At 56.1% G+C, this 26,620-nt stretch overlaps 10 protein-coding genes across 10 annotated transcripts; 7 read left to right on the forward strand and 3 right to left on the reverse strand.

Moving 5' to 3' along the window:
• Positions 1–270: 270 nt before the first annotated feature.
• GGS23DRAFT_420949 (glycoside hydrolase family 93 protein) lies at positions 271–1,957 on the reverse strand. The gene has a single exon (XM_051513761.1). The coding sequence runs from the start codon at positions 1,855–1,857 to the stop codon at positions 667–669; it is 1,191 nt and encodes a 396-aa protein (XP_051374018.1). The 5' UTR covers positions 1,858–1,957; the 3' UTR covers positions 271–666.
• A 5,240-nt stretch (positions 1,958–7,197) lies between these two features.
• GGS23DRAFT_618341 (kinase-like protein) lies at positions 7,198–8,772 on the forward strand (the record flags this gene model as incomplete). The annotated part of the gene is made up of 2 exons (XM_051520928.1): positions 7,198–8,592; positions 8,755–8,772. The coding sequence occupies 2 exons, from the start codon at positions 7,198–7,200 to the stop codon at positions 8,770–8,772; spliced, it is 1,413 nt and encodes a 470-aa protein (XP_051374019.1).
• A 1,101-nt stretch (positions 8,773–9,873) lies between these two features.
• Positions 9,874–10,686, forward strand: GGS23DRAFT_594850 (uncharacterized protein; the record flags this gene model as incomplete). Its single annotated transcript, XM_051518225.1, has 4 exons — positions 9,874–10,020; positions 10,082–10,191; positions 10,246–10,587; positions 10,644–10,686. The coding sequence occupies 4 exons, from the start codon at positions 9,874–9,876 to the stop codon at positions 10,684–10,686; spliced, it is 642 nt and encodes a 213-aa protein (XP_051374020.1).
• Positions 10,687–10,736: 50 nt separating this feature from the next.
• GGS23DRAFT_421234 (NAD(P)-binding protein) lies at positions 10,737–12,250 on the reverse strand. Its single transcript, XM_051513764.1, has 2 exons — positions 12,175–12,250; positions 10,737–12,115 (listed from the first exon to the last, which is right to left on the reverse strand). The coding sequence occupies exon 2, from the start codon at positions 11,779–11,781 to the stop codon at positions 10,882–10,884; it is 900 nt and encodes a 299-aa protein (XP_051374021.1). The 5' UTR covers positions 11,782–12,115; positions 12,175–12,250; the 3' UTR covers positions 10,737–10,881.
• Positions 12,175–13,960, forward strand: GGS23DRAFT_558673 (uncharacterized protein). The gene is made up of 3 exons (XM_051515766.1): positions 12,175–12,489; positions 12,552–13,672; positions 13,731–13,960. The coding sequence occupies exons 1-2, from the start codon at positions 12,201–12,203 to the stop codon at positions 13,550–13,552; spliced, it is 1,290 nt and encodes a 429-aa protein (XP_051374022.1). The 5' UTR covers positions 12,175–12,200; the 3' UTR covers positions 13,553–13,672; positions 13,731–13,960.
• A 773-nt stretch (positions 13,961–14,733) lies between these two features.
• Positions 14,734–17,659, forward strand: GGS23DRAFT_421379 (uncharacterized protein). The gene is made up of 5 exons (XM_051513765.1): positions 14,734–15,098; positions 15,200–15,989; positions 16,340–16,987; positions 17,141–17,481; positions 17,591–17,659. Exons 2-4 carry the CDS (start codon positions 15,337–15,339, stop codon positions 17,418–17,420), a joined length of 1,581 nt encoding a protein of 526 aa, XP_051374023.1. The 5' UTR covers positions 14,734–15,098; positions 15,200–15,336; the 3' UTR covers positions 17,421–17,481; positions 17,591–17,659.
• Positions 17,579–20,397, reverse strand: GGS23DRAFT_421492 (general substrate transporter). The gene is made up of 9 exons (XM_051513766.1): positions 19,692–20,397; positions 19,517–19,626; positions 19,322–19,450; positions 19,183–19,265; positions 19,084–19,123; positions 18,291–19,014; positions 18,101–18,230; positions 17,981–18,047; positions 17,579–17,922 (listed from the first exon to the last, which is right to left on the reverse strand). Exons 1-9 carry the CDS (start codon positions 19,766–19,768, stop codon positions 17,780–17,782), a joined length of 1,503 nt encoding a protein of 500 aa, XP_051374024.1. The 5' UTR covers positions 19,769–20,397; the 3' UTR covers positions 17,579–17,779.
• Positions 20,173–22,880, forward strand: GGS23DRAFT_618350 (cytochrome P450; the record flags this gene model as incomplete). The annotated part of the gene is made up of 6 exons (XM_051520929.1): positions 20,173–20,938; positions 21,046–21,599; positions 21,697–21,967; positions 22,039–22,321; positions 22,425–22,659; positions 22,724–22,880. The coding sequence occupies exons 1-6, from the start codon at positions 20,867–20,869 to the stop codon at positions 22,878–22,880; spliced, it is 1,572 nt and encodes a 523-aa protein (XP_051374025.1). The 5' UTR covers positions 20,173–20,866.
• An 83-nt stretch (positions 22,881–22,963) lies between these two features.
• On the forward strand, positions 22,964–24,193 carry GGS23DRAFT_421577 (uncharacterized protein). The gene is made up of 2 exons (XM_051513768.1): positions 22,964–23,536; positions 23,629–24,193. Exons 1-2 carry the CDS (start codon positions 23,047–23,049, stop codon positions 23,706–23,708), a joined length of 570 nt encoding a protein of 189 aa, XP_051374026.1. The 5' UTR covers positions 22,964–23,046; the 3' UTR covers positions 23,709–24,193.
• On the forward strand, positions 24,194–25,998 carry GGS23DRAFT_421503 (uncharacterized protein). The gene is made up of 3 exons (XM_051513767.1): positions 24,194–24,790; positions 24,968–25,303; positions 25,415–25,998. The coding sequence occupies exons 1-3, from the start codon at positions 24,679–24,681 to the stop codon at positions 25,927–25,929; spliced, it is 963 nt and encodes a 320-aa protein (XP_051374027.1). The 5' UTR covers positions 24,194–24,678; the 3' UTR covers positions 25,930–25,998.
• The last annotated feature ends 622 nt before the right edge of the window (positions 25,999–26,620 follow it).

Consider the following 26,620-nt stretch of genomic DNA (forward strand, 5'->3'; position numbering starts at 1 on the left):
TAGATACGCAGCTCAATGAACCCGCTCTGTCTCATAACGTATGCCATGCCCACACAGCGTATTGCTGCTTAATTCTGCTCCCTCTACGACGTCAATCCGCCTGATATCGACAGATCTCTCGAAGTCTCCCGTCATTTCTTACCTCGGGTCGAACGTGACCCGAGAATCGGGCTAGGCGTCGAGTTCAGACTAGGTATCTGCCAGGATCGACACGGGGACATCTCACAAAAAGAGGGCCGGCGCGACTGCCCGTGCTCTAAAACTGCAATCGCTAGCGATGGGATGGAACCCAACGCTGTTCACGCTATGGTGACACCCCTACGCTACGGATACGAGTCGCCAAATACAAGATTAGTAAAGACATCACTGAGTGATCAGCTTAAGGCTATCCATATGAACGACGAGGAACGACGAGCAACTGGATACAATTTCGTCCAAGTGATTCCGAATGTCCAAATCGCAATGCTAAGTGCCATCCCATCTGTGTCAGGTGTAGCTTATATACATCCAGGTCTGGAGATCTCCCTGCACGGTGCTAGGGATACATTAAACAAAAAACAATAAGGGGATATCTTCAGTATTAGTCGTTACTCCGACCCGTGGGTCTTTCGAGAATTCCGCCACGCTCTTATCCTATTAAGCTTATTCTCGACCTATCCCTCCTATTCAGGCCGACGATATCCTCCTGCCAAGAGGCACGTTGGCTCGCTCGTAGACGGCAATAACATCGTCGGTTCCCAATTGAAAAATGCCAGGCCAATAAGAACTTGAGTCCGAAAGTAAGGCCGAATCCGTGGACCACGTAAGGGTTCCGTCTCGAAGCTCGGTCGAAAAGATCATCTTGATGTCGGCTCTGTTGGGCCAGGCTATGTCACCAGCAGCGGTGTCCTCGTCCGTCATAAACACGACAGCCAGGTGATTGCCGACAGAAGCGATCTGGGGCGCGCCAGCGTTGCGCCCATTCGGGCGATAGATGACCTCTCTAGAGCCCCAGGTGTTGCCGTCGTCGTGGGAGGTCACGGTTGCGAGGTAGAAGAAGTCGCGCTCCCGGACCTCAAACACCATGACCAATACGTCCTCGTCACTCTCGACATCTCGGACGGAGACGATGCCCTGCATGCCGTCGCGGAAATTCCGGTCCTCGGCGTGCAGCCTGAGGTTGGTTGGCGCCGTCCACGTCCTCCCTTCGTCGCGAGACACGACACGGAACGTCTCCTGGTTGGATTGGCTGAGTTCTCCCGAGTACGTCAACTGGATGCTGCCATCTCGAGCGATCCGCACGAACGGCTCCCACAACCCGTTGTAGCCGGCCCCCCGCGCGGGCTGCTCGGCCGCCTGCGACAGGAAGGTCCACGACCGCCCGCCGTCCTGGCTGTGGCAGACGGTGATGCGGAAGTACGTCAGGATGCCGTCGTCGCTAACATCGTGGTTACGGAAGGCGGCCAGCACGGTCCCGGACGGTAGCTGGATGAGGAACCCGTTATCGACGTTGCCCGTGCCCCTGGCGACCTCGCCGATCGGAGAAAAGGTCCTGCCCTCGTCGTTACTCCGCGAGATCTTCAGCGCCCTTTCGGTTTCGCTGACCCATAGCGTCGAGATGGCGAGGATGCCGCCGTCGTCGAGCCGAGCGAGACGAGGGTAAGTTCCTCCGTCGGCCAGCCTGCTCTCGCTCGACCCTACCACGAAGGAAGCGTCGATATCGGGGAAGCGTACTGTGTCGTCGCGTCGGGTGACGGGTGCGTGCTGCAAGTTGCTGGCGGCTCGCCAGCCGAGTCCATGCCTGACGTCGCCTATCGGGCTGGCCGACACGAGACAGGCTATGTTCAAGCAGGTGATGAGTGTGCGTAGCAAGGACATGTTGGCTGGCTTAGGAGGAGGTGACGGGAGGCCAGAGGATGGGGCTCGAGGACGGCCTCCTTATGAACCAACTAAGCGGGAGGGCACCGGAATTCCGACGCCAATAACTGTCTTAGATGGCAGGACCACAAATATGTAAACAAGATCACTAGCAAGCCATAGTGTCGAGTAGTGCTTCCTTATATAGTAGCACGAGGCAGATGCCGACCCGTATCAATAGAACGGCATATTATATCCCGCCCTTACGTCAACGTATCGGCTGGCTCTCTCTGCTCCTCCCTCCCGTGCACCGCACACGACACCACATAGGTAGCAGCCCGCTATCAGCTTCGCTCGCTCGGCAATGGGCATCCTCGGATTTCTCGACCCAACCACGGCTGACCTGCGGAGCCTTGTCCTGGACGGGTGATGCCGTCTCGCTGGTATCGTGTAATTCTCCGCCACGAATACCGATCCCGCGTGCCATTGGCCGTTCGCGTCCCTGTGCCTGCTGAGGTGGGTTTGCCAAGGGGACGGTAACACCCCAGAAAAGGGTCGGCCTCCTGTGAAAACCAGGTTCAGTGACGGACGGCCCTGGTGACTAGGCGAGAAAAGCTGTGTGATCAGGCCTGCCCCCCCCCCCCCTTCTCCCCCTCCCCCTTCTCCCCCTCCCCCTCCTCCCCCCCTCTTGGCCCCTAGAAACACGTCTACGTAGGAAGAAGGGACATGATGTGCGCGGTGTTCGTGGTCGCGGGCTGACGTTGGACAGGCGAGAGAGAGAACGAAGGGGGCCTAGCATCCCCGTCGTACGGCATAGCTAGTGGAATGGCAAGCGGGGGACGGTGAGACTATAGGGTTGCTCTTAATTTGGCCCGTCGAGGCGCTTCTTCATCGCCTGCATGGCGCTGGCCCCCGTCCCTCGATGGAGGGCGGCAAGAGGGGGGTGGAGGGGGGGGGCTGTGCCTGTGCCGGAGAAGCGGGATCTCTCGGACGCGATCCACCGCCCCGGGTAGCAAGCAGCAGCAGCTATTTTCCGCCCTGGCTATCGGGTGCAATAAAGGGGTGGAGGGGTGTAGGGGAGGGGGGGGGAAGGGAGGCGACAGCGGGTGCTGCATGTCGTGCCGGGCATCGCAGAGGCGCGTTCTAGAAGATTTCCGACACAGGGAGGGATGGCAATAATAATAATACAACATACCTACTAACTACGCGGCTACGCGATCGTCAGGGGATGAGGAATAAGAGAGACAACGCAGAAGACGAAAAAGAAACAGCAGTAAAACAAAGAAAAGGAGCGCCCAAGGAAGGGCACGTAGAGGAGAGGGCAGAGACCAATGTCGCACAATTTTCCCCCTCCCAAGCCAGCTGTAGCTGGCCCCGATCCGACGCTGCATTCCTCTGCCCACCGCCCCCAGCACGGGCTATACTCATACACTCCGTAACGAGCATTCAGACAAGTTAGGTATTATTGCTCGACAAGAAGTGTGATCTGAAACAGTACGCCTAACGTGCACAGCACCAGGCGGGCTTCAGAGATGTCGCGTTTCGGGCGCGCCCCGATCTACTATAGGACTCTCTCGCTCTCTCTCTCTCTCTCTCGCGCGCGCACGCTCTCTCCCGGCCTGGGCTGCAACATCTCTGGTTTCTCGATGCGACGAGCTAGGAGATGAGATGGGTGAGCGAGGTGGGGCGGGAAGAAGGGGGGGGAGGGGGGAGGGGGAGGAGAGCCGGGGGCTGCTGGAAATATGACATGCATCAGGCGGCGGCGGCGTCGTGATTCGCCGGCTGGCGGGGCGCTGGCGCTGCTGCGCGTCGGCGGCCAACAGGTCATAAGGAGGGCGTGTGCTGCGTGCTGCTGCTGCTGCTGCTGGGCACACGTCGCGTGGCGCCCCCGCGTTGGGCGCATCGCGCGTGCAGAGCGTTCGGGCGGGTCAGCTCTCGTCCTTCGCGGTCATCCGGCGCGCGGGGCGTCGCTGGCATGCCAGCGTCGCGCCGCCGTCGTGCGCCGCCGCGCCAAATGTTCCATCCCAATGTCGTCGCCGTGCCAGCCGTCGCGCGCGCGTGTCAACTGACTCGACGGCAAGGCCGCGAGTCGCTGCGAGTCGCTGTCCGCCGCCGGCTACGTGTGTGAGGGCATCGCCAAACCACGGCGCCGGGGGAGGGGGGAGGGGATGTAGGTGAGCAAGCCATTGTCGAAGGGGGAATAGTCGTGCGCCCCGTAGGTAGTATTGCCGAATGCTACCTACGTATGATCGCTTCTAACGTGTCGTCGACTTGCACCTAACTAGTTGGGCCATAGGTACATGAAGAGCGCCATGCGGCGATGCATAACCTCATGTGACGGCCGGGATATGCGAATCACTGGGCTCCCGCTCGCCCTGGATCTCAAATGGCGGCAGCTTTCTGCGGAGGTGTCAAGGCGATCTCATCGGCGGCGGACTCCAACGACGGCCCTTACGTACGAAAATCCGACTCGACCTGACCGATACTTACGGCGTGATGCCATCTCGCGCCTGATTACATGTAGAAGATGAGAGACACCGGTGACCGCCTGATGGTGGAGGAAGAAGAAGCCACACGCTGTGCCAAGACACACCTGAGATGTGCCGTCTCACGACAACATGCCTGTGGCTATAGGGACATGACGGTAAGATTTGAGGCCCTAGAGTGCGAAGGACATATCAGGTAGGTGACATACCGTGCTCAACTATTGTATAGTCCCATGCAACCACGACATGGATGCAGATCGTCCCGACCTCTTCCCGCAATAGGCTCGCAGCTGCGAGGAGACTATCGAACGCAGGATCGTGGCTAGTTGCGGCATGAGTTACCGGGACAGCTGCAATATAGGCTGCATGTCACCCGAGGCATCGAGATACCGGTGTTGGGAGGACGCGGAGCGATTCCTGCTGGGAACCAGGGAAAGGGTTCTCGGCTTGTCCCGGCAGATGCTACCTTCGCACCCGACTGCACGACTACGTAGGGAGATAGAACCCGCGGACACATGCGTGGACGGCCCACGAGGCACGCAGAGCGAAGCCTAACGGGGCAGCTCCCTCGAGACTGCGCTCGTGAACTGGTCCGCGCAGCCGTAGCAGCAGCAGCATCGGCGTCGTTGGGGTGGCGTAGCAGGGGCCGTGTAGTGTATCGAGAGGCTTCGGAATGCGGGCGGATCAGGAATGCAGTGTCAACATCGACGTGCGGTGGTACCAACAGGAGGGAGATTATGACGTGCCTACTGAGGACGAAAGAACCTGGGCGCTGAAGGGGATTTAGCAGTGCCCCTTTTCCCCTGCCTCTAAACCCCCCTTATTCACACCAGTTCGCAAGCCGCACCTCAAGTCTCCCCAATTACCTACCTCCACATCCCGCCCACGTAGCCTCTCGTCGCACTCGTCTCCGAAATCCCCTCGCCCGCCAGCGCGTCCCCCTTGCAATATCAGCACGCCACTGTCCTGCGAACACGGCGGAAAGGAGCCTAGCTTACATAAGAGACTGCGACAGCGATCCTCGAGTGGCGTCGGGTGGAATGGGACTTGCCATGCGTGGACGGCGGCCGGTGGAACATGGTGGCTTGGATTCCAGACCCGACGGTAAATTAAGCTGTCGTATCGTACTGTCAGGATGGCGTTCTGGGGTGTCACATCGTCAGTCATAATACCTACCCGGTTCGTGTCGCGTCTCCTAGGCCATCGTCGCATTCCCCTCCCCCCTGTCTCCCCAACACGGGGCCCCCGTTGCTATTGTCGCTCGCGACCCGTAGGCATGTATTACGCGCCCACGACCCGGGTCACGGCCATAGGGGGGGCGGCCGCGCTGCCGTGGTGCGCGATATACCTATCCGCAGTGTCGTCCGCCGCGTACCGCCGTTCCTCACCATGATTCGTCCGCTCTTGCATACGCCCGCCTCTGCTATCTACAGAGGAGGCTTGCTCATTTTCGACCGTGGCTCTGCCACGACAGTCGCACCGGGGGCCTGGGCCGCGCCGCCGGCGAGCGTTGGCCACGATTATAAGTTGACGGTCGACAGCTCCCTCGTGCAAATCGGTCCGTTGTGTCTGCAGGTGCTGGGCGCCCTCTCTCGTAGGCTGCTGCCGTCGACTGGCGTGCGCTTGTCGCTATTTCGACGTCGCAACGTTGCTTTCGAGGATGCGGCGAGTTTCTAGGACTAGTTACTGGTATTACCTACGACTCACGAGTAATATTATGGCGAATTTCCTACCCCACGGCAGCCGCAAAATCGACGCTCAACCTCGCTAACATGTGCCTACAAGGGGGAATTCAGTGTTCGATGGCAGGGAATTATCCTATAGCTTAATTGACCTTTCCCGCCAAAACGACAGATGCATTTAGGGTTGGCTATGCGCATCGGTGAGCATAATATATTGCGTATAATGCCTAGGTATGTCATCGCGCTGGCACGGTGCAGCGTTACCCACGCCACCATCGACGTAGTCGCGAAACCACACTCCTATATATAGAAGTCAGATGTGTTGCGCACATATAATATACGTAGCCATATCCGTGACTGGTGTGATCTGGTTGCACCTCGTCCCCTCCGAAGGCTATTTTCAACTGCATTGAGCAACCCAAAGCATTGCAACCAAGTTCGGACTCGTGGAGGAATAGGTGTCATGTTATATTTGGCTACATTTCCACGGTCGCTTTCGACTCTCCTTAAGCTGGAAAGAGCAAAGTCTCCTACCATGGCTGGTTGGTCGGGCTAAGAAATACCTAGGTATTAGGACATAGAAGTATCAAGGATACTATCGTGAGACATGTCGGCTATCGATAGGCAGGGGCAGAAGTGAGCACATATCCATCAAATACTTATTGATTACTCTGTCGAGCAATATTCAATATGTCGTAGCCCTGCTCATCTTGCCTAGGGCAAGTTCACGATTTCTTTGCCCGAGACTACGAGTTGACAGTTTTCTCCGCAACAATTCCCCATGTAGGGTCGCCAATAATACCATTCACTCTTCGATTAACTAAACATAAGCCAAGCGCACATAGCGATTGTAGTCATCATATTGAAACTATAACAAACCTTGTTAGGGAACAAAGGAGACTCCCAGATGCATTGTGTGAAGGTTAATGTTTCTAGGACATGTAGCAACGCGCGTCCTTTGTTATGACAGTGAATCCTCCCATCAGCTTTCTTTCAGTGAACATGTCGAAATAAAGGGCTCCGTGTATATAATATGCAAACCGGAAAGGCTCTCTTCCTCGGCAACTGTTCGGCACCTAACCAGAGAACCGTGCAGTACAATATCACTTACAATACCACCGCCACCACCTTGCTTGCTGAGAACTTAGACACGGACTTCTTGCCAGACAAGATCAGATAATACGGCTAGCAAGATGGAGTTAACTTCCCCATTCTCCAAGACGTGGGACAGCTCGCCGCTCGCATCTGGAGACAAAATCGAGTACGAGTACATACCTTTTGATGACAGACTTGAGAACATTCAGCTGTACAACCCGGGCGGACACCATCCCGTCCATCTCGACGACATCATCGACGTGCGGTTCAGGGTGGTCCACAAGCTTGGAAATGGCGGGTGCGGGATCGTCTGGCTCTGCCGCGATATAACCCTCGGCAAATGGAGGGCGGTCAAGATACTGACAGCTGATTATTCATCGCGAGGCAATGAGCAGAGGATGATCGACCACCTCCGTGCCCGGTGCACCCCCGAGGAACTCGAGCAAAACCACATCGCGATGCCCCTGGACCAATTCTGGCTCGACGGCCCCAACGGCCGTCACTTATGCCTGGTGATGCCGATACTGGGGTCGACGGTCTCGGAATGGCGCGAGTGGCAGGACGACCTCAAGGAGCAGACCACCACAGACACCAGAAACGTATGCCGGCAGATCATCAAAGCCTCGAGCTTCATGCGGTCCCGTGGGATATGCCATGGAGACTTCAGACCGGGTAATATCCTGATGAAGATCGAGGGTGATCTCGATCATCTGAACGACGACCAGATCTATGAGCTGATGGGAGAACCTCAATGTTACACGATTAATACCGAGTCCGGAGAACCGGCCGGTCTCAGAGCGCCTGAGTATAGTGTAGCACCTGTGGTGACGTCCTGGTGCGAGGATATGTCTGCAGCTTCGATAGCGGTTGTGGATTTTGGCGAGGCGTTCCTGGTCGATAGACCCCCGAAGTCGACGGGCATTCCGGATGCGTACGCGGCCCCGGAACTGATCTTTGACAGAGCTGGTGTGTCGATTGAGAACTGCGACATCTGGTCCCTGGCATGCACGATATACGAGGTCCGGACGGGTTCCCCCCTATTCGACCCGATATTGGCCAGCGGAGGCTGCGCAGTGATGAAGGAGGTCGAGATTTACATAGGCATGCTCCCTCGAGCATACGCGACGGCGCTCGCAGAGATGATGACCGAGATCAGGGGGAGATCGAAGCGAGATGCGGACGGGCCGAAGCCCCAGCCCCCTCAGCGGGAGCGCCCTCGCAAAGAGGATCTCCAGCCAGAGAACACGATATCGGAGAAGGTCCAGCGGGCGAGAGAACGGCTGGTGCAGGGGACGGAATACTCCGACCCGTTCGAGGCGGATCTGGGGAGAGACAAGATCTACTGGGGCGCAAATGGGCCCGAAGACGAAGAACCTCTCCAGTATCGCTACTCCCGAGAGGAAGTGCTCGAATTCGCGGATCTGCTCCGGAGGATGTTAAGATACGACCCGGACGACCGCATCAAATTCGACGAGATCCTTGCCCATCCCTGGGTGAGCGGAACCCGAGGGAACACTACGATCGCGGGAGCTATCCGCAACGGTATGGCTAGTAGTTCGCTCGGAACGGCAGTGGCATTGTCCGCGATAGCGGGTATGGTTGTAGCTAGTGCATTTCTAGCAAGAATGCATCTCACGATGTCGGAACGCAACTAGATATGGTGCCGGGAGTAGACGTGGCGGGCCGTGTTGATACTACTGGGATACCATTGTAACATTTGGAGTCTAATCTCAACCTACATAATAATGTAAAGAAAAACGGCAAGGCAGTTTATAAATGGATATTTCCGTCAACCCTAAGACTGGCTTCCCCGTGACAATATTATGAATGAAAAAGTAGACAACTGTGTTTCCTCATTTGACGCATTCGCCTCAGTAATGAAGCTGTGTTGGGCACCGCTTAGAAATCTGCACTCTATGATCGGTCCTCCCCTTTTAATAAGGTCTTTTACGTGTTGACAACCCCGGCGCTGCCCGAACTAGGCAACAGGGCGGTATTACGCATCTCGTCCCTAGAAATATGTGGCTGTGTCGTCTCTGGTGGAGACTAGCAACGAACGGTAAACCCCTCTCGAAAAGGTGAGCTCTGGGCAGGTTTGAGGAGCTAGATGTTCTTACGTTGTTCTTGCGTTACGTATACCTACGCCTCGGGTGGCTCACTGGCCAAGAGCTCCTCTTACAGGGACAGCAACGGGACGTATAACATACGCAACGCAGGTCAGATATATATCCAAGCTAACTATCTCCATATTCTCATCTATTCCTTTTCACTAGATAGGTAATCAAGTTTACCTCGTTCCTAACATCACCCACTTGCCCACTTGCCCCACGCGCAACCCGTCTACCAACACGTTGCTTGTAACTAGCTACGTGACATCTAATAATACCTTTTTTTTTTGGCTTTATGACCAGTCATTTCGTTATCCGATTTAAAGAAGAGCTGATACTAGAAAACGCAGCATGCTTTGGGGATTTTGGTTCGTACAAGACAGGGGAAATCCTTTGACCCATTGAGCAATTGGCTTTGTCTACGTTCACCTGATTATAAAGATGACTTGCTTTATTCTTCAAGGGGATTGTTGGATTATCTTTTAATAGAACACAATGGGTCCTTTGTGTTGTAGAACTGTATAATTGTTGTTGGAGAACCCATCATATATACTGAGGATCGAAGAGAAGGTATTCGAAATTTAAATCATTATATTGCTAATATAGCGGCGAACAAACACCAAGACAGTCTAGAGAAACCACCTGTCCCGTAGTCTTAAACGTACGATGCCTGGCCGAAATTCCAAAAGCCGCGATGTCATTTGGGTTAGGGGAATGAGGCTTGGGGGAGGTGGGAGACATGATCCCGAAGTTCAGGGCCGGATTAAAAGGTCGAAGAGAACCCGCGGTTCCGGGACTGTGAAAGACCCAAAGGTAAGTTACCCTTATCCAAGCAAGATTGTGCATACTCGTGGCTGACATTTCGGTTTTATAGGTAATATGGCTCTATTTTAATCGCGAGAGGAGCGAGGCATATTTTCGAGCTGTTGAGGCCCTGGTTAAGAAACTAACAACGGAATGCGGCCTCTCGCACGCATGGATCATGTAAGTAACCTATCACGATTTGTTGAGAGACAGAGTTGCTAACTTTCCTCACAGGTCCAGAGTACATTCTTTCAGCACGATTGGGCGAACCAACGACGCCAGAATCATGTGCCACGATGACTTTCACATCACCATACGGATGGGGTCATCCCAGGATATCTGTAACCTGCAAGGCCATCTGTACCTCATCTGCGAGGACAACGACGTAGATGGCAAGCCGGTTAGGCTGATGAATGACGATGAACGGGGTATCATCGGCGGTAAAAACCCCCACCTGTGGATCTGGGGCCAGTATCCTGCCGAATCTCGAGACTGGCCGCGTGCTGGCGTGAGATATCCCAAGGCGCCATACGAGATCATCGGCGGGTCCATCCTAGATGCGCACTCAGACTTCATGTCTTAGGAAAGTGCCGGGCACTATTAGGATCAAGGTAAGGAACTCACGTAAATAGGCCGAGCGGGATCTCCCATCCAGTCCAAATCATCAAGTTTTGAAGCGGTAATAAATGGGTAATATCAGTCGCCCTGCGTTCAACATATCAAGGTCAACGGACAAAATCAGTGTAATAGTAATTCACGCTCGTACTACGTCTAGATTATGATACACTGTAAATATAATAACCTAGCCACCATAACTTGTCCGGGATTGATGCGAATTTTTCTTTTTGGGGATCCTTTCTGCCAGATAGATCACGCCTCGAAGTATTTCCCATCTCGAAGATCAGCCAGGAGCGTACGCTCTCGAAGGTGCCAGTCCAGAACTTCCCGAGTCTTCCTGTTCGAGGTAGGGTTATCCACACTAACAAGGGGGCCGAGAAACGGACCAAAGTGCGCCTGGGCTTCCTCCTTGGACTTCGACTCGACTGGGAGGCTAAGTTTCTCGCCAATAACTGCCGCAATGTCCTTCATCCTGACATCCTCTGCCACGACGTGGAATACGGAGCCGGGGCGGGCCTTTTCTAAAGCCAATCGATAGGCAACGGCCGTGTCCAAATAGTGGACCGCAGGCCAGCGGTTCAGGCCGTCGCCGACGTAGGCCGAGGCGCCTTTCTCACGCGCCGTGGCGATCAGGGCGGGCATAAACATGTGGTCACCGTCGCCGTGACTCACCGGTGCGAGCCGCATGACTGCTGTGCGGATCCCCTCGGAAGCCAGACTCTTGGCCAACGTCTCCGACTGCCCACGAGCGGCGGACTTGGGCCATAAGGGGTCGTAGGAGTCGTCTTCTGTCCCGACACGGCCGTGGGGAAGCACCATAGTCGCTGAGGTGATTATCAGAGGGCGGCTCGACCCGGCGAGCACGTCACCCATAGCCCGGATAGCTTCTTGGTCGGTTTGACAGCTCTGGGCGAAGTCGGCGAAATCGTGAACAAACGCCAGGTGGATCACGCCATCAGACGCAGCAGCCCCCTGCTTGAGGGCGTTTAAGTCGTAGAGGGAACCCCTCTTAACGTCGGCTCCAAGAGCAGTCAGGGCCGCGGCCGCCTCGTCGGAGCGAGCGAGGCCTAAGACGGTGTGGCCTGCGCCGAGGAGCTCTTTGGTGACCGATTTTCCGATGAAGCCGGAGGCACCGGTGACGAAGATGCGCATGGTGGCTTGTGGTTGGCGTAAACGAACTGCTATTGAAGAGCAGATGGGACAACTAGGTACTGATGGAGATATGTGGGAGCGATCAGGAGTTCGGTTGGTATACCTACCTACTTACCTACCTATCTTCTTGCGCCCTGGGGGGTAGGCTGATTTATATGCACGTGTTTTGCTGGCGGGTAGCCGGTCCGGCAAGACAAGATTAAGGGATACCCTCTTCTTCGCCTGCGCAGCCATGAAGATGAGAAGCTCCAGGGGCACAATATACAGTCCACGGCCGATTAGTTGCCTAGTAGCTGTGTCGAAAGACGGCGTAGTCACAGATGTCGACAGGTGGCTATGTGTATTGACAAGTGTCAACAGACGGTGGCCACGTGCCGGGACGACAATGCTTACAGCATCCGAGGATAAGCCATTGCCCGATGCGGGTTAGAGCGACTATGGCTGATATCAGCCACTCGAGCTGGCCGCTAAACGATATAAACCCTCCTTGTTTTCTGGCTTCGGGTTTCGCGGCGGACGTCAGCCAGTATCTCGCAATTTCATACCAGCGGTACGGAATGCGTCAGTCAAGTATCGAGCCACAGCCGACAACCGATGATGCAGGCTCTGCCGGCAGGAAACCCGAACGGGGAAAGTCGAAGGCCAAGGAAGCCCGTCGGGATCCGGAGAAGAGGCGGCAGCAGAACCAAAGGGCACAGCAGAAATATAGTGAGCAGTCCTCGTCCTTGCTGCTCTTGCTGCTCTCCCGCGCCCGGTATTGATGGAGAAAGGGCAAAAACGGCGGCAGCGTATCCTCGAGCTCGAGAACCTAGCTAGTGCCATCGCTTCTGCGTCTGATGTGGGCTCGAGACACCGCCAGGACGCTCACAGCCACGAGCCATGGCAAGACATGATCTGCCAGTCAGTAGAACCGCCACCCCATCCCTTGCCAGGGCATAATACCAGCGGCGATGTCGTACCTCACACGGATAGCCGCTCGGGGCCCCCCACTACAACCACCTCAGGTGACCATGGCCATGAGACTGTAGGGCCCGGGTTAGCATCCACATGGCGGTGGCACGCTCCCGACATTACCAACGACGGCTTCGCCAGCGAAATTTGGAGCATCCGGTTCTTTGACTGCGGATGCGAGGTGCCGCACATCCCGACCCCGACAGCGGCAGACCTAGCGGGCGTGCGTGGCGGTCCTGCGAGCCGAACATTGGAAACAGTCAACTTCTTTTCTGACCCCTACGCCAACATGCTCCGCGTAGACAAGCTCTGCAGCTTGGAGGCGATGCGACGGAACTGCCTAGCAATCGGCATCTCGGTCGACATGTGCTACTCGGACGACTCGGTGTCGCCGTTCTTCCGCGACGCCGACTACGGCGCCGACCCGAGCAGCAGCCTCGTGCAGTCCGTGCAGGGCATCTTCCGGACCCTCAAGCCCGACCTGCGTCCGTGCAGCGAGCAGATCACCGTCAGCCACCATCCTTACATCGACATCCTGCCGTTCCCCAGCGTGCGGGCCAATCTGATCAGGAGCATCGGGAGCATCGACGAGGACGAATTCTTCTACGATTCTATCAACGGCTTGATCTGCTGGGGTGGTGCGGCACGTAGCCGCGGGGGGACGACTGGGGTGGGGACGGGGACACCGTGGGATGTGAGGAGCTGGGAGGCGAAGGAGTGGTATCTCCAGAAGTGGTGGTTCATCGTCGGCGGCGAGGAGGGCGAGCTCGTGAGGCAATCACGGTGGTGGAGAGCCTTGCGAGGTGAGGATCTGGAGTAGCCCATCGGAGTCAGGTCGGTTTTGGCCCCTTGCCCTTAACCACTTTCCCTAGGTATGCCTCAGTCGTGGGCCAGATTCGGGGCAAGGCCATCGGCCTACCGCCAACCCGGAAACAGACGCCTTTTAGCAAGAAAATCAGATACACGGAACTTTCTGTTGGATTCTTATATATACCTACTGTGAATTATGTGCTAGCTGGTAGGGATGAAAAGTCTTCATATAATACCTAGGTACCTACTTGGAATGTGAAAGAAACAGGTTCTTGGCATGGGAAAGTTGGGTAGGCAGTTGGCGGCACCATGAGATATCTCCACGTGCAAAAAGCTCGACGAGATAAATCGACTTCCTGTTTAACTAGCCATTCTTCAATCTCTTAAGCTTGTGCACAGGCCGTGTTGAACATCCAACCCCCCTCATCTGTTTCTTCAAGTGTGGTTGGTGTAAGTCAAGTGGGTGTGCCAATACTACAATACTACACCGTCGCTTGCGTTGTGCCCAACGCAACAGGGATGTGTAATAATTACCTCAGAATTCTACGAGGATTTATCTACTACGCAGTAACGTATAAGGGAAAAAAATGCTACGTTATGTGACGGCCTGCATCGTTGAAACAAGCGCAGTGTGGAGAGAGGGAGGGAGAGGGTGGTCAGAAAGGGAGGGGCCGCATCCTAACCCGGGCCCCCTCCCCCAACGTTTGGACAGAATCATGTTCATAAGAGTAGCCGATCTTCGGATCCGATATTGGAGAGGCATAAACCGGTTAGATATTTCCGAAATTTTCACATGTTTGGAGCACTGCCGAGAGTGATCTAGTTGATAGAATCTTAGGAATAGCAACTCGTTGAGGGAGCGGTGCAAGATAGCATCAAAGACTCTAGGTCCAATGCTGTTTCCACTACCGACCGGCAGTAGAACCCCTGTCAGCAGCATTCTGCCCGGTAGATACCGTCGCGTCTGAAGTTGAATATTAGCGCTTAAGAACCAAGTTGTGCCGGTCTGTGCAACTTCAAGGGATTGCACCGAGTTCATCGGCCCTCCGGCCAGACGATAGGGGCGGAGGTGAGTCAGGATGCAATCTGCGACATACATTAGCATATCCACGCATGCGCTATTTTCAACCAGGCAGCATTCTTCCTCCAGTCATAGGTAAATCAAGTCGATGCACCCGGATTTCCCAGCCGTAATACCCACGCCACAGATATTTAGCTGCAGAGCGTTACTATGACCTCTATTATACGGCAGTCTTGTAGGGTCCCGTGGGCTTCGAATCTATCCCACAGGTAGGAGAAACAAGAGTGTGAAACGGTCCTGCAGTCTAATACTATCTACTTTCCACGGTTAGAGGGGGGTGTATTAGAGCTACGCTGGTTCCTCGTTACGTCCTTGTCATATACTGATGCCTAACCATGCACTGCAACGCAACGCCTTGATTGTCTGTCCTCGGTAAGAACCGACATTGTTACACTACCTCTGCTGCTATTAACGAGCACGCACACGCTGGCAGCAGGTCTTTAGATCGCATTTACGAGGCCTTATTTTTATGATAGTAAGTTCCTGGGAATAAATATCCCCGAGTGGCCGACACCAGACGGCGTCCTTCTGTCTCTACTCTCCTCTTGTAAGCCATGTGCCCCCTAATCATAATAGGCGGTGATATACCTTTCCTTATAGCATGAACTATCCCGAGACCCCAAGTCTGGCGGGCTGCATTGATATCCGATCTATTACCACACAACCCGTATTTCTCCTCTTTTCACCTTCGACGTTAGCAATACTTCGCTGCCATGGGGCAGAGGCTGTTGTTGTTCGCCGGCTCGATATTTATCGTGGGAGTAGCGCTGCTCCTGGGGACGGCATCGCGCTCTCCCTCCGAGAGGCCACCCCCAATCATTGGCAAAAACAACACCGCTCTGTTTCTAGTCAATAGCGAGCCCGGTCTCTCCAATGTTCACGCTGCCACCGCTCAGGCGCTGTTGGAACGACACCCACACATCCAGGTGCACTTCGCCTCCTTCGCACCGCTAGCTCCTAAGGTCCAACGTATTTCCTCGTATGCCAAGAAGACTTTCAACTCGAACGAAATCAAATTTCACCTGGTGGACGCCATAACTTACTTCGAAGCCATTTCGGCTACAGGGAAGATAGCCTCTGAAATCAAACATCCACCTGGTTTTGCGGGGATCGGCGCCGTGTGTAGAGACATACAGTCTTATCTCGCCCCTTGGACAGCCGAAACATTTCTTGATATTTACGAGAAGTTGCAAAGGATTATAAGAGACGTGGATCCTGCCGTTGTGGTGCTGGACAGCATGTTCCGTCCTGCTGTCGACGCTACCCGAGACCTCAATCGGTTGCACGCCGTCATTTCGCCCAACACGCTTATTGATAGCTTCCAGGCCGACCAACCTTGGGCCCCCATGATTTGGAAATATCCCGCGTAAGTCTCTCCTCGGAACCCCATTCGCTGTTGAGCTTTGAAGACCGCTTCGTCTGGGATTGTGTTGCGACTAGCCCACATACCGCCCGATTCCCCGAGTAACTTTACCGGGAGGCTCTGGCAATGTTTAAAGGCAAGGACAGCATACCGTTTTGACATTTAATCTCCAAAGCATCAGAAGGGATAGGGGCTTGCTACACTACACTCCTGGGGAGAGTCTCTGGAACCTCATCAGGGCATATTAGTGCCTAGGGGAGTGTAGCCGCTGCAATACTAGCTACAACGCAATCTCGGACGAGGTGGTATTCGTTCGCTCATGCTCGTCCTCTCGCTGACAATATGCGTACAAGTTTGGGTTCGGGCATTCCATTCCCTGTTCCGTGGAGCAGACTGATTGAAAATATCTACCTCAACACCCGGTACATGTATTCGATGATACTTATGCCCGACATAAAATCGAAGCAGGCTTTTCTCAGATCCAAGGGTATCGAAAACCCGATAGAATTCTTCGGGATACGCAGCCCAGACGCGCCGTGGATAACGCAAACCCTGCCGGGAGCCTCTATACCCGTGGACGTGATCCCGCCCAACGTAACCTGTACGGGGCCCATGACGCTGTCTCTGGGGTCGGCGGCAGAGCAAGATCCAGTCCTGGCTGCCTGGCTCGCTCGGGCGCCCACCGTACTTATCAACCTCGGCTCCGCCTTTACGTACACGGAAGAGCAAGCTGCGATGATGGCCAAGGCCCTTGCGGAAGTGCTCAGCTCGACACAAGTGCAGGTCATTTGGAAGTTTCGAAAGTTAACAGACGCTGTTGGGAGAGACGACAAAACCATCTACAGCGACGATTTCAAAAAACCACTGCAGCCGTTCATTGATAATAACCGCGTCAAGATAGTGACTTGGGTATCGGTTGACCCGACCGCGCTCTTGGAGTCGGGACATATCGTCACCTCGGTCCACCACGGCGGCTCGGGTTGCTACCACGAGGCGTTAAGGTATGGCATCCGGAATCCGCCTTGCTCCCCTGTCCCCTAGACTGGCCGACGTCGATGCCAAGTAAACCATGCCTTATATATCTTCTCGACGTTAATCACAGCTCCCTACCCCCTTCCTCGGTTATCGAAGCCGTAGCTAACTCGCGTAAATAGTGCCGGCGTCCCTCACGTAATCCTGCCGCAGTGGCTGGACCTGTATAACTTCGCCCAGCTTTCCGAGAACGTCGGCATCGGCGTATGGGGCTGCCGGAAGACGAGCCCGAAGTGGACATCTGAATGCCTGCGCGATGCTATTCTAAAGGCGGCAGACGGCGGCGACGACAGCCTGAAGATGAGAAAGAAGGCAAGGCAACTAGCAGAGATCACGCAGAGTAATCCTGGGAAGTACATTTCGGCACGGGAGATTGCGAAGCTCGCCGGATCTGGGAACTAGAATCGATGGCTTAGCTGGGTAGCCGTCCAAGGAGATATGCTCATAACAAAGCATCCGTCTAGTACACGCCTCGTTCTCCGCGTTCATTTCCCTTGGGTGGTAATATGAGGGGGGGGATACGATCGACCAATACTACACTCCGTTTTCCCGTTTTTTAAGACCGGGCGTAGAGAGGCGGGACGGAGGGACCGCGGTCCCAGAGCCGTACACACTAGCGTCATGTTCGGGTTTCATATTAACGTCTTGTTTATTCTACATGTATGTCGCTCGTATATAAGTCTGGGCAGACGCTCGTTTATGCATCTTTGAAGGCCATCAATAGTGTGCAACACCCATGAATGTGATGTATAACTTGGCGATTATCTGGTATGAGTGCTGGACTTCTCGGCGTGAACTTCCAAGGCATCCACTGCGTGCTCCTCATCGACGGACATCTTTCTCGCTGTCTCGTGGACGACCTTGACGTCGCCGAAGAGCTCGTCTATTTCTTCCAAAGATTTGCCTACGCAATGTTAGCCGTTATCTGGCATCTTATTAGCTAGAGACATATCTGTGCTTACCCTTGGTCTCCGGATAGGCGAACGCAAATACGAATGTGCAGAGTGCGTTGGTGAGGATAAACAGGATCTGCAGGATTATATTAACACGGTTGCGCCGTAAAAGCGAAGAGCCCAACATACATAATATTTCCAGCCCACGGCTGCCAGTGCGATGGGTGAGCATTGCGTGATGACCAAGCTGATGGAATAGTGGATGACCTGGACGACGGCATTCGCCTTGGCCCTCAGCTCTGTAGTGAAGACCTCCGGGCTGGGAAAATCGGGTTAGCAGAGGATAGCGGAGGGTAGCATAGACGAGGGAGGGACCTACGGGATAATCCAGGTCATGGGGCCCAGCAGAGCCGAGTAGTTAGCCGAAACAGCGAAAATGCAAGCGATGAGACCTCGCTGTGCAGCAACATTCGTAGGAACACCTGGCGTTGCGGGATAGACCGCAGCAATGATGGTAATGATCATGTAGCAAACCAACAGTAGCGCAGAGCTTCCCACGAGGATCTTCTTCCGGCCGACGCGATCGACGAAGAAGAGAGACGCCAGACACGCGACGGGGGCAACGGTGCCGTAGAGGCCGCTGACGAGCAACTGCTCATTCTGGTCGAACTGGAGAGTCGCATAGATGGCCGTCTGGTAGTACTGCACGAACGATATGCCCGACAACATGGCGGCAGCCCAGACGAAGGATCCGACGAAAAGGCGCTTCCGGAACGGCGGAGTCTTGACAAGATCGGCCCACGAGAGGCGGCCCTGAACCCTCTTCTCTTCGGCGATGTTGGCCTGGATGATGCCGAATTCGGAATCGCACCACTCCTCGTTAGTCCCGTCGTAGTGGTAGTTTCGAAAGGCTGCCATAGCCTCTTCGTGACGGCCCTTCAAGCAAAGCCAGCGCGGAGATTCGCCAATGAACAGCACACCTACGCCGAGCACGATCGCCGGGATTCCCTGAATCGCGAAGCCGAGTCTCCATTGGTTGACATTATCCCATCGACCTTCGCCTACCCCCGTCCATAGCGCGACGAAGAATCCCCAAGCGACCACTTTAATACACATCCAATCAGTATGCTCATACGTGTCATCTCAAGTTCGCGGGAGCAGGTAATGCTTACTCATTTGGTTCGCTGCCGTTATCTTTGCGCGTTCGTGTGTCTACCGCCCACCGCACCGTTAGTCTCTTCCACTCGCGCGCTGGCCGGGGATGCCCTCACCTTCGCAATCTCAGCGCCGAAAACAGGAGCCACTCCGGTAATAGTTCCAACGGCAAAGCCGACACAGAGACGGCCGAGAATCACTGGAAGTATGGTCAGAAACGCGACATAGAATCTGCCACCTTCGGGGAATCCCTACACATAGCAACATGAGCCGCACCGGCCATGAGGGCTCCTCCGATGGCCCCAAAGACACATCCGAATGCAATCGCCTTCCGTCGACCGAACTTGTCACTAGTGACGCCAACCAAGGCGCTACCAAGCCATGCTGAACCGTCAAGTAAGCATATATAATGACATTAAAAAAATCCAATAAAGGAACATCGGTAAGCACCTCCTGCCTGGAAAACGGATACGATGGCGCCTCGCGTAGGCGCATCGGGCCTGTTGAAGTAATCCAAGAAGTTCTTGAGCGCCAGAGTCGGCGTAATGATGCCCGAATCACTGAGATCGTTCGTGTCAGCTAACCCTCAAGAATATCATACGGCACCAAGGCAAAAAACACCTACAAGCCATAGAGGAACCCGCCTATCCCGAGGAATAGGGAGGTCAAGAACGGCTTGCTCAGCGACAGCCTGCCCTGCATGGTTGGTAGTTGTCTTTGCCAAGGTAACAGGACAGAGGGCAAAAGTGCGGAGAAGTATGGAGAATCCCTGGCCAAAGGAGCCCGAGGGGGGAGGCCAGACTCGCTGGGTTTAAGTATCGCCGCGACATCACGACGAAGCAGCCTCCAGACCTCCAGACAAACTGGGGTCAGCACCCGACGACCAGGCACGCGGCTGCGACGCCGGGGCCTGCGGGACAACCAAGGGCCGGGGCATACGCAGGCATTCCTGTTCGGACACGGGTTGGATCGCCCCCTTTGGAGCCGTGTTCGTCAGCCTTCAGCCCTCTCTCTGCTAGCTAGCCATCCCCCCCTCCTCTCCGAAGCCGCGATCAGAAAATTTTCTCCAAATGACCCCAAAACGCGAAGCGGGATGTCTTATTGCACGCTAGGTAGTCGTCGGGGCCCATGCGGGCGCGTCGGCATGCCCAGAGCAGGGCGTGTTCGGGGTTAAGGACGAGATCCCGAGGGGAGTAGGAAGAGAATCTCCGAGCGAGAGACGGAGGGCAGAGAGAGAGAGGGAGAGTGATGGGGGAAAGGGGGGGTGGGGAGGGGCGTGGGGAAGAAAAGGAGAGACCAGGATAACTAGCGAGGTCTCTCCACCCCTCTCTTCTTCCCCGTGGGCAGCTCTCAAGCCTGGGACACTTGCATCGACCTATGAGTATGCCCCAGACCTGACAATGATGGTGTACATTAATGTCCTCCAGTTGATAGGGCCCATCAGACCATCATCCACTTAACCACCGTAGCTTGATCAGGGTCGTGTTAGCGAAGACAAAAAGGCCGGCCCCATGTGCCAAAAACGTGCTACTCCGCATCAGACACCATATGGATACCGATCCGGGGGTTATGAGATATCCACATGGGGCCTCCTCGCCAAGATCGGCAGTTTGGCCACAGCACAGCTACCACTCCCCGAGTGTCGACTATCCTTGGTTTCTATTTCTTAGAGAGTTCCAACCGACGGGAGGTCTGACTGCATAATTGCCTCTTTCCTGCCCCCCCCCCCTCCCCTGTAACGCCTTTGCGATGCATATTCGACACCCCTTCGCTTGATCACTCAAGTTGTCTACCGTCGCGATGATCAGCACAATCCTGGCGAGCGTAGGCTTCGCCGTGGCCCTCTCCTATCTGGGGTTGGTGTTCCCGAGGGTAAGCTATCCTATCCCTACCCCTAACAACCTACCCAACTCGCTCGCCGCGACGGCAGAGAGGAGGAGGCGCGGAAGGGCGCAGCTCGACTAACCCGGCGAGCGCAGCTGATGCAAGAATGGAAACTCCACGCGCACCGCTCGGGGCTGCCGCCGGGGCCCAAGGCGATCAAGTCCGGCATCTCGAAGCCGTGGATCTGGTTCCGGGAGCTGAACCAGCAGTACGGCGACGTGGTGTACCTGCAGATGGGGCCGACGCCGACGATCGTGCTGGGGTCGGCGCAGGCGGCGTGGGACCTGCTGGAGAAGCGCGGGGCCAAGTTCTCGTCGCGGCCGCGCTTCATCGTCGGCGGCGAGCTCCTGTCCGGCGGCATGCGCGGCCTCATGGCGCCCTACGCGCCCTTCTGGCGCCGCTGGCGCAAGCTCCTGCACAGCGGCTTCATGCAGCGCCAGAGCGAGACCTACCGCCCCATCCAGAGCCTCGAGTCCAAGGTCCTCATGCACGACCTGGTCCAGAGCCCTGCCCGGTTCAGGACGCATCTCGAGCGCTACGCCGCTTCCGTCATCGTCGTGGTCACCTACGGTCGACGCGTCGAGGACGTGGAAACCGACATCGTCGTGCGGCGCAATGCCGAGTCGATGGACCGTCTGACGCAGGTTAAGTGAGTACACATCTCCCCTGGCCCTCCCCTCCATTCCCCCTCCTCTCTCCACCCCTCTTCGTACATTCGCATTGCCTCTCTAAACGTCCCTCGTCAGCATTCCCGGCAAGTACGCCGTGGAGCGCTACCCGGCGCTCAAGTACATCCCGAGCATCTTCGCGCCGTGGAAGGCCGAGGTGCTGCGGCAGAAGCAGAAGGACATCCAGCTGTACACGGAGCTCATGGACGAGGTGCGGGAGCGGCGGGCCAAGGGGACGCTGCCCGAGTGTTTCGCGAAGCACTGCCTCGACGAGCAGGCCAAGCTGGGCATCCCCGATCTCGAGGTTGCCTACGCCGCCGGGTCTCCGTTCGGCGCCGGCGTAGAGACGGTACGTTTAGTGATTAACCAGGCTCCCCAACGCCCCCCCCTCCCCTGCTGACTGACGTGTCGCGCGAACAGTCGTCCGGCTCGATTGCCAGCTTCCTCCTCGCGTGCGTCAGGTTCGGCCCCCGCTTCATCCCCCAGGCCCAGGCCGAGCTCGACCGCGTCGTCGGGAGAGACCGGCTCCCTACCTTCGAGGACCTGCCTCTCATGCCGTACGTCAAGGCCGTCGCCTCGGAGACGCTCCGCTGGAGGCCCATCGCCGTGCTCGGCGGCACGCCGCACGCGAGCACGGCCGACGACGTATACAAGGGGATGTTCATCCCCAAGGGGAGCACTATCATCGCGCCGCTCTGGAGCAGTAAGTTTTTTTTTGTTTTGCAGCCAGTTCCCTGCATTATCCCCCGCTCCCCGGAGGTATCTTTCCTACGCCCTGCTCTGACACGCACACGCCCGCTTCGCAGTCCACCTCAACGAGTCCGACTTCCCCGAGCCGCACGAGTTTCGCCCGGAGCGCTTCACGGAGCCGCGCCAGTACCCGGGCACCTTCGGCCACAGCGCCTTCGGCTGGGGCCGCCGCATCTGCCCGGGCATGCATCTGGGGAGCGCCTCGGTGGAGCTGAACATCGCGCGCATCCTCTGGGGGTTCGACGTCGCGCCGGCTAAGGACGCGAGCGGGAAGGACGTCGACGTCGACATGTAAGCCCTCGCGCGTCCCTATCTCCCCCCCCACGCCTTGCTAATCGACGCTTGTCTCGCGCAGATTCGCCTTCTCCGACGGCTTCAACTCCAGCCCGCTGCCGTTCGAGTGCTCGATAACGCCGCGCTCGCAGCAGCACGTCCGGGTCGTGGAGCGGGAGTACCAGGACGCGCTCAAGTCGCTCAAGACCTACACCGCGGTCGCCAACCGAGTCACTTGAGAGGAGACGAGAAACAATCGGTGCGTTCCCTACCTATTAGCTAGTAACTCATTGGAGTTAGGATCGGCAGGGCGCATGCGGCACATGGTGCATACGCGGGATCTCAGGGTTAACATGGCGCTCTCGGGTCCTGGCGACGTGTTATGTCTGGGTGTGTCGCCTATATATGTGTATATGTCTTGCATACTATAGAAGGGGTCAGGGATTCGGGACAGAGACACGAGTTTACGCGAAACGCGAAACGCTCCCTAATCTAAGATATACATACATAACTATTTATATCCATATAAAGACGTACTCAAGTATTACCTATATTTATGTGTTTCTGACCTGTTCGCGTTGGTCTGGTACACTGAGAGACCGCACGGCCGCCCTATATACCACCACCCGTGTTTTTCTCGCCAAGCAGCTGAGAGACGGACTGGATCGGAAGCGCGTAGCTCTATTTGTGTTTTTCTCTCTTTTTTCCCTTCTTTTTTCCCTTCTTTTTTTCCCCCGTCCTTCTCTCTTCTTTTCTTTTTGTCCCACATTCTTGAGAGTGATCAAATCGGCTCCTCCCAACCCCCTCCCTTCTCGTTACCCTTCTCGTTCCCCTTTCCCCCTTAGCCTCCCGACACCCAACGCCAAGTTCACTATGAGGGGTCTTTTTCGCATAGGTAGGTATGCAGTAGATGGTGGGAGGTCTCTCTCTCTTCGTGCTGAGTGGCGGCAGCGCTCACATACAACTTGCAACGCGAACACCCTGTAGTTGCAACGAGTCCAGTGTTTCCGATGCGACGGTTCGAGCATCCCCAACCGACAGCACGTACTACATGGCGGGGGCAATGAAGGCCTGGCGACGCCAATCCCGGAATGGGTAGGATTCGCCGGTCCAGTCTGCCCTACCACTCGACGTGGAGGTGGCCCCCAGTTGGGAATCGGTGGCTGTTGGCCATTGGTGGTCTGCGCGAAAGGCGGGCGGGCATGCCTGTCCCATTGGTAAATTCTGGCCGATCTCGTCCCAGATGCTCGTTCCCTTGGCCTTTCAGATTCGCTCTTTCACGTACCAGTTGTATCCAGGGACGAGATAGCGGCGCGGGATCCTGCTACCCGGCATAGAAAGGCGGTATGTGATGCATAAACATGCTCCTCACGCCATGTTCCTCTCAAGACAGATTCGTGCTAGGGCATAGCCTGGCGGCCTGGCTTATTCAAAGAATAAGATGCGGAAGCTGGGAAGCATAGCCCGCTGAGGGGGCGGCCTGCCACCGACCTCGCGAATGATTGCTTGAATCATCGCAACGACCAGGCCCCCGGCCACGATGGAGGGTTGTCTAAAAGCTCGTGTAGTATCGAACGGCCAACGCGGACTAGTGCTGAGGTCGCATTATCTGGTTCAGCGAATGGCCATCTGGATACCTTCGTTCTAGAAGTTGTAGAGATAGTCTGATGTAAGCACGGATCAGCGGTTAACCAGGGCACAACTCAGCTCTCGGCGTCTATCTCTGGAGATATCTCCTGCCACCCCTGGAGACCTCCGCTAGGCATTGCCTAGGCCTTCCACATCCTTCGACGACTGTATACTGTCTGGGATAAACTTGTCCTCGTCTCCCACCGCTCAGATCCCCATATCTAACTTGGGAGTAACTTTGAGTGTCTCGGCTGCGCTCAGTGCCCTTCGTGTGCTGACGAAGTTCCCGGTCGAAGCAGCATCATCGTCGTCGTTGCCGTCGTCATCACCACCATCCTCGAGTGATAATTCCGATCATAGCGTAATATCAGCCCCTCAGTCACGGCCAATACCACCTCGACAATCAAGATGCGGTACCTCCTTCAGGGCCTGCTGGCGGTTGCGTATGCTTCTTCCAGTAGTATGGCACTTAGCACAAGCTCTTCACGGCATCGACAACAGCCACGAGCAAACATCGAAAGTAAGAGATTCCCGGTAGCTTTTCGCGACAATGGCCGCGATCATCATCAGATCACGCGACTGTATTGCAAAATCCTCCGCCCAAGTCTATCCGCCCAAAATCTGCCTAAAACTCATACGGCTTCTGAAAAGTGCGCTTTCCATCGGGCGAGATGTCGCTAACCCGTATCCATCACAGACGTGGTGCTAGCAGACTGCACGGGGATCTCGGACAGCAGCCAGTTGTCGTCCGAGGTGGCGTACTACACGGGGGCGCCGGACGACACGCCGGACGACATCTCGCAGGTGACGAGCGACCAGCACCTCGACTGGGCGAACAAGACGACGGTGGCCTACTTTAGCAACACTGGCGTCTCCTTTATCTCCACCCTCCGGCCCGCCAGCACCGCGGGTGCCTACGCCGGCACAGGCAACAACGGCTACGGCAACTTCACCTGTTGGCAGATGGAACCCACCTTGCTCTACAGCCGCGATGACAAGAACTGCGTTATGCGGTACGACTGCAACCATATGAGTATGTTCCACACCTCACCTCCCTCTTCCCTCCCCGCCACACTCTTACCTCGCAAGTAAGCGCGGGATGAAGAATAAGCGCAGGATTGCTGACCCTACCTCCACGATCCAGATGCCCCCACGCAACCAACCGGAACGTTCACCGCGGCGGGCGGACCCGCAGCGGCAGCGACATCGTCGGACGCGGCCGCCGTCGCCAGCAACAGTAGTGCCTCGGGGTTATCGACGGGGGCGATCGTGGGCCTCAGTATCGGGGTCGCGGCGGCAGTGATCGGGTTCGTAGGGATAGCGGCGTTCCTAGTGTGGCGGCGTCGACGAGCACAGCGGCGCAGCGATGAAGTCGCTGCCGCCGCTGCCGCTGTGGCCACAGAGAAGAAGGCACCCGACGCCGGCGGTGGCACGCCCGATAGCCCGCTGTCCGCGGCGCGGGCCGACCACGTCTTCTACGAGCTGCACGGCGAGTACCAGCCGGCAGAGATCCACGGTGACGCTCTGACAGGTGAACTCGACGCACCGGCGGCCCAACTCGAGCTTCACAACCAAGACCTCCCCCCGCGCTACGAGGCGCGCACCGAGGAAGACCACGTACGGCCCGGCGCGTACGGCGCATATAAGGGGCCGATCTAAGATGGCCGAAGGTGGCTAGGTTAGGAAAAGGGGACGAGGGGAGGGTTCGGCTAACGTCGAGGACACTCGTCTCTTCTAGGATCTCGTGTCGAGATGACATACGGTCTTTCTATTTTTGCTTTTTTGTCCTTAAAAATTCATGGCCGCTCCATACTTAGCGGGGGCGTTGGGCGGAGTTGATGTCGTCGGACGGGCGGCCAGCAGGTCGCGGAGATTCGATGTGATGAACACGGGCTACTGGGTTGCCCTCGAAACATGAGAAAACGAGCGGGGCTCTGAATCCCGAGGCTCGAGATGGGAGTCCCCGAAAACCGCAAAAAAACGGCGGTGGGTCTTCGAGGCCTAGTAGCTGCTCGAAGGAAGTGTTGCATTTGTGGGCGCGGACTACCCAGTTGTCTTTTTTTTGCCTTCCTCCTGAACACTTTATACCATACTCTACTCCATCGAGCGGAGTGTTTTGGCGTCCCCCAAAGCAGTTGATTGATGCCGGCATTGACGGCGGGGAGTTGTTGGGCTGCAGCTTTATCCCCGACACCGTCCGGGATGGACGCAGGTGAGAGCGGCTCAAGTTGTCTATATTTTAGCATCCGGTAAGCATCGTAGCGTTTGTAGAAGCAGTCTATGACAGCCGAATAGTATCTACAATACATATTCACCTAGCAACACACTTCGTACAGATACTTACAGCAGT

Source organism: Durotheca rogersii (assembly GCF_024521655.1).
Source record: "Durotheca rogersii strain YMJ 92031201 chromosome Unknown GGS23scaffold_5, whole genome shotgun sequence".
NCBI classification, from domain to species: domain Eukaryota; kingdom Fungi; phylum Ascomycota; class Sordariomycetes; order Xylariales; family Xylariaceae; genus Durotheca; species Durotheca rogersii.

What these genes read in the sequence shown, in the direction of transcription:
- GGS23DRAFT_420949 (XM_051513761.1), bottom strand. Translation starts at nt 1,857, where the DNA reads ATGTCCTTGCTACGCACACTCATCACCTGCTTGAACATAGCCTGTCTC.
- GGS23DRAFT_421234 (XM_051513764.1), bottom strand. Translation starts at nt 11,781, where the DNA reads ATGCGCATCTTCGTCACCGGTGCCTCCGGCTTCATCGGAAAATCGGTC.
- GGS23DRAFT_558673 (XM_051515766.1), top strand. Translation starts at nt 12,201, where the DNA reads ATGCGGGTTAGAGCGACTATGGCTGATATCAGCCACTCGAGCTGGCCG. An exon ending in AAGGGCACAGCAGAAATATA is followed by an intron (nt 12,490 to 12,551) that starts GTGAGCAGTCCT and finishes TGATGGAGAAAG; the next exon opens with GGCAAAAACGGCGGCAGCGT.
- GGS23DRAFT_421379 (XM_051513765.1), top strand. Translation starts at nt 15,337, where the DNA reads ATGGGGCAGAGGCTGTTGTTGTTCGCCGGCTCGATATTTATCGTGGGA. An exon ending in ATGATTTGGAAATATCCCGC is followed by an intron (nt 15,990 to 16,339) that starts GTAAGTCTCTCC and finishes TATGCGTACAAG; the next exon opens with TTTGGGTTCGGGCATTCCAT. An exon ending in TGCTACCACGAGGCGTTAAG is followed by an intron (nt 16,988 to 17,140) that starts GTATGGCATCCG and finishes TCGCGTAAATAG; the next exon opens with TGCCGGCGTCCCTCACGTAA.
- GGS23DRAFT_421492 (XM_051513766.1), bottom strand. Translation starts at nt 19,768, where the DNA reads ATGCAGGGCAGGCTGTCGCTGAGCAAGCCGTTCTTGACCTCCCTATTC. An exon ending in GGCGGGTTCCTCTATGGCTT is followed by an intron (nt 19,627 to 19,691) that starts GTAGGTGTTTTT and finishes GAACGATCTCAG; the next exon opens with TGATTCGGGCATCATTACGC. An exon ending in TGCGGCTCATGTTGCTATGT is followed by an intron (nt 19,266 to 19,321) that starts GTAGGGATTCCC and finishes CCATACTTCCAG; the next exon opens with TGATTCTCGGCCGTCTCTGT.
- GGS23DRAFT_421577 (XM_051513768.1), top strand. Translation starts at nt 23,047, where the DNA reads ATGTGTATATGTCTTGCATACTATAGAAGGGGTCAGGGATTCGGGACA. An exon ending in GAGGGGTCTTTTTCGCATAG is followed by an intron (nt 23,537 to 23,628) that starts GTAGGTATGCAG and finishes AACACCCTGTAG; the next exon opens with TTGCAACGAGTCCAGTGTTT.
- GGS23DRAFT_421503 (XM_051513767.1), top strand. Translation starts at nt 24,679, where the DNA reads ATGCGGTACCTCCTTCAGGGCCTGCTGGCGGTTGCGTATGCTTCTTCC. An exon ending in GCCACGAGCAAACATCGAAA is followed by an intron (nt 24,791 to 24,967) that starts GTAAGAGATTCC and finishes TATCCATCACAG; the next exon opens with ACGTGGTGCTAGCAGACTGC. An exon ending in GTACGACTGCAACCATATGA is followed by an intron (nt 25,304 to 25,414) that starts GTATGTTCCACA and finishes TCCACGATCCAG; the next exon opens with ATGCCCCCACGCAACCAACC.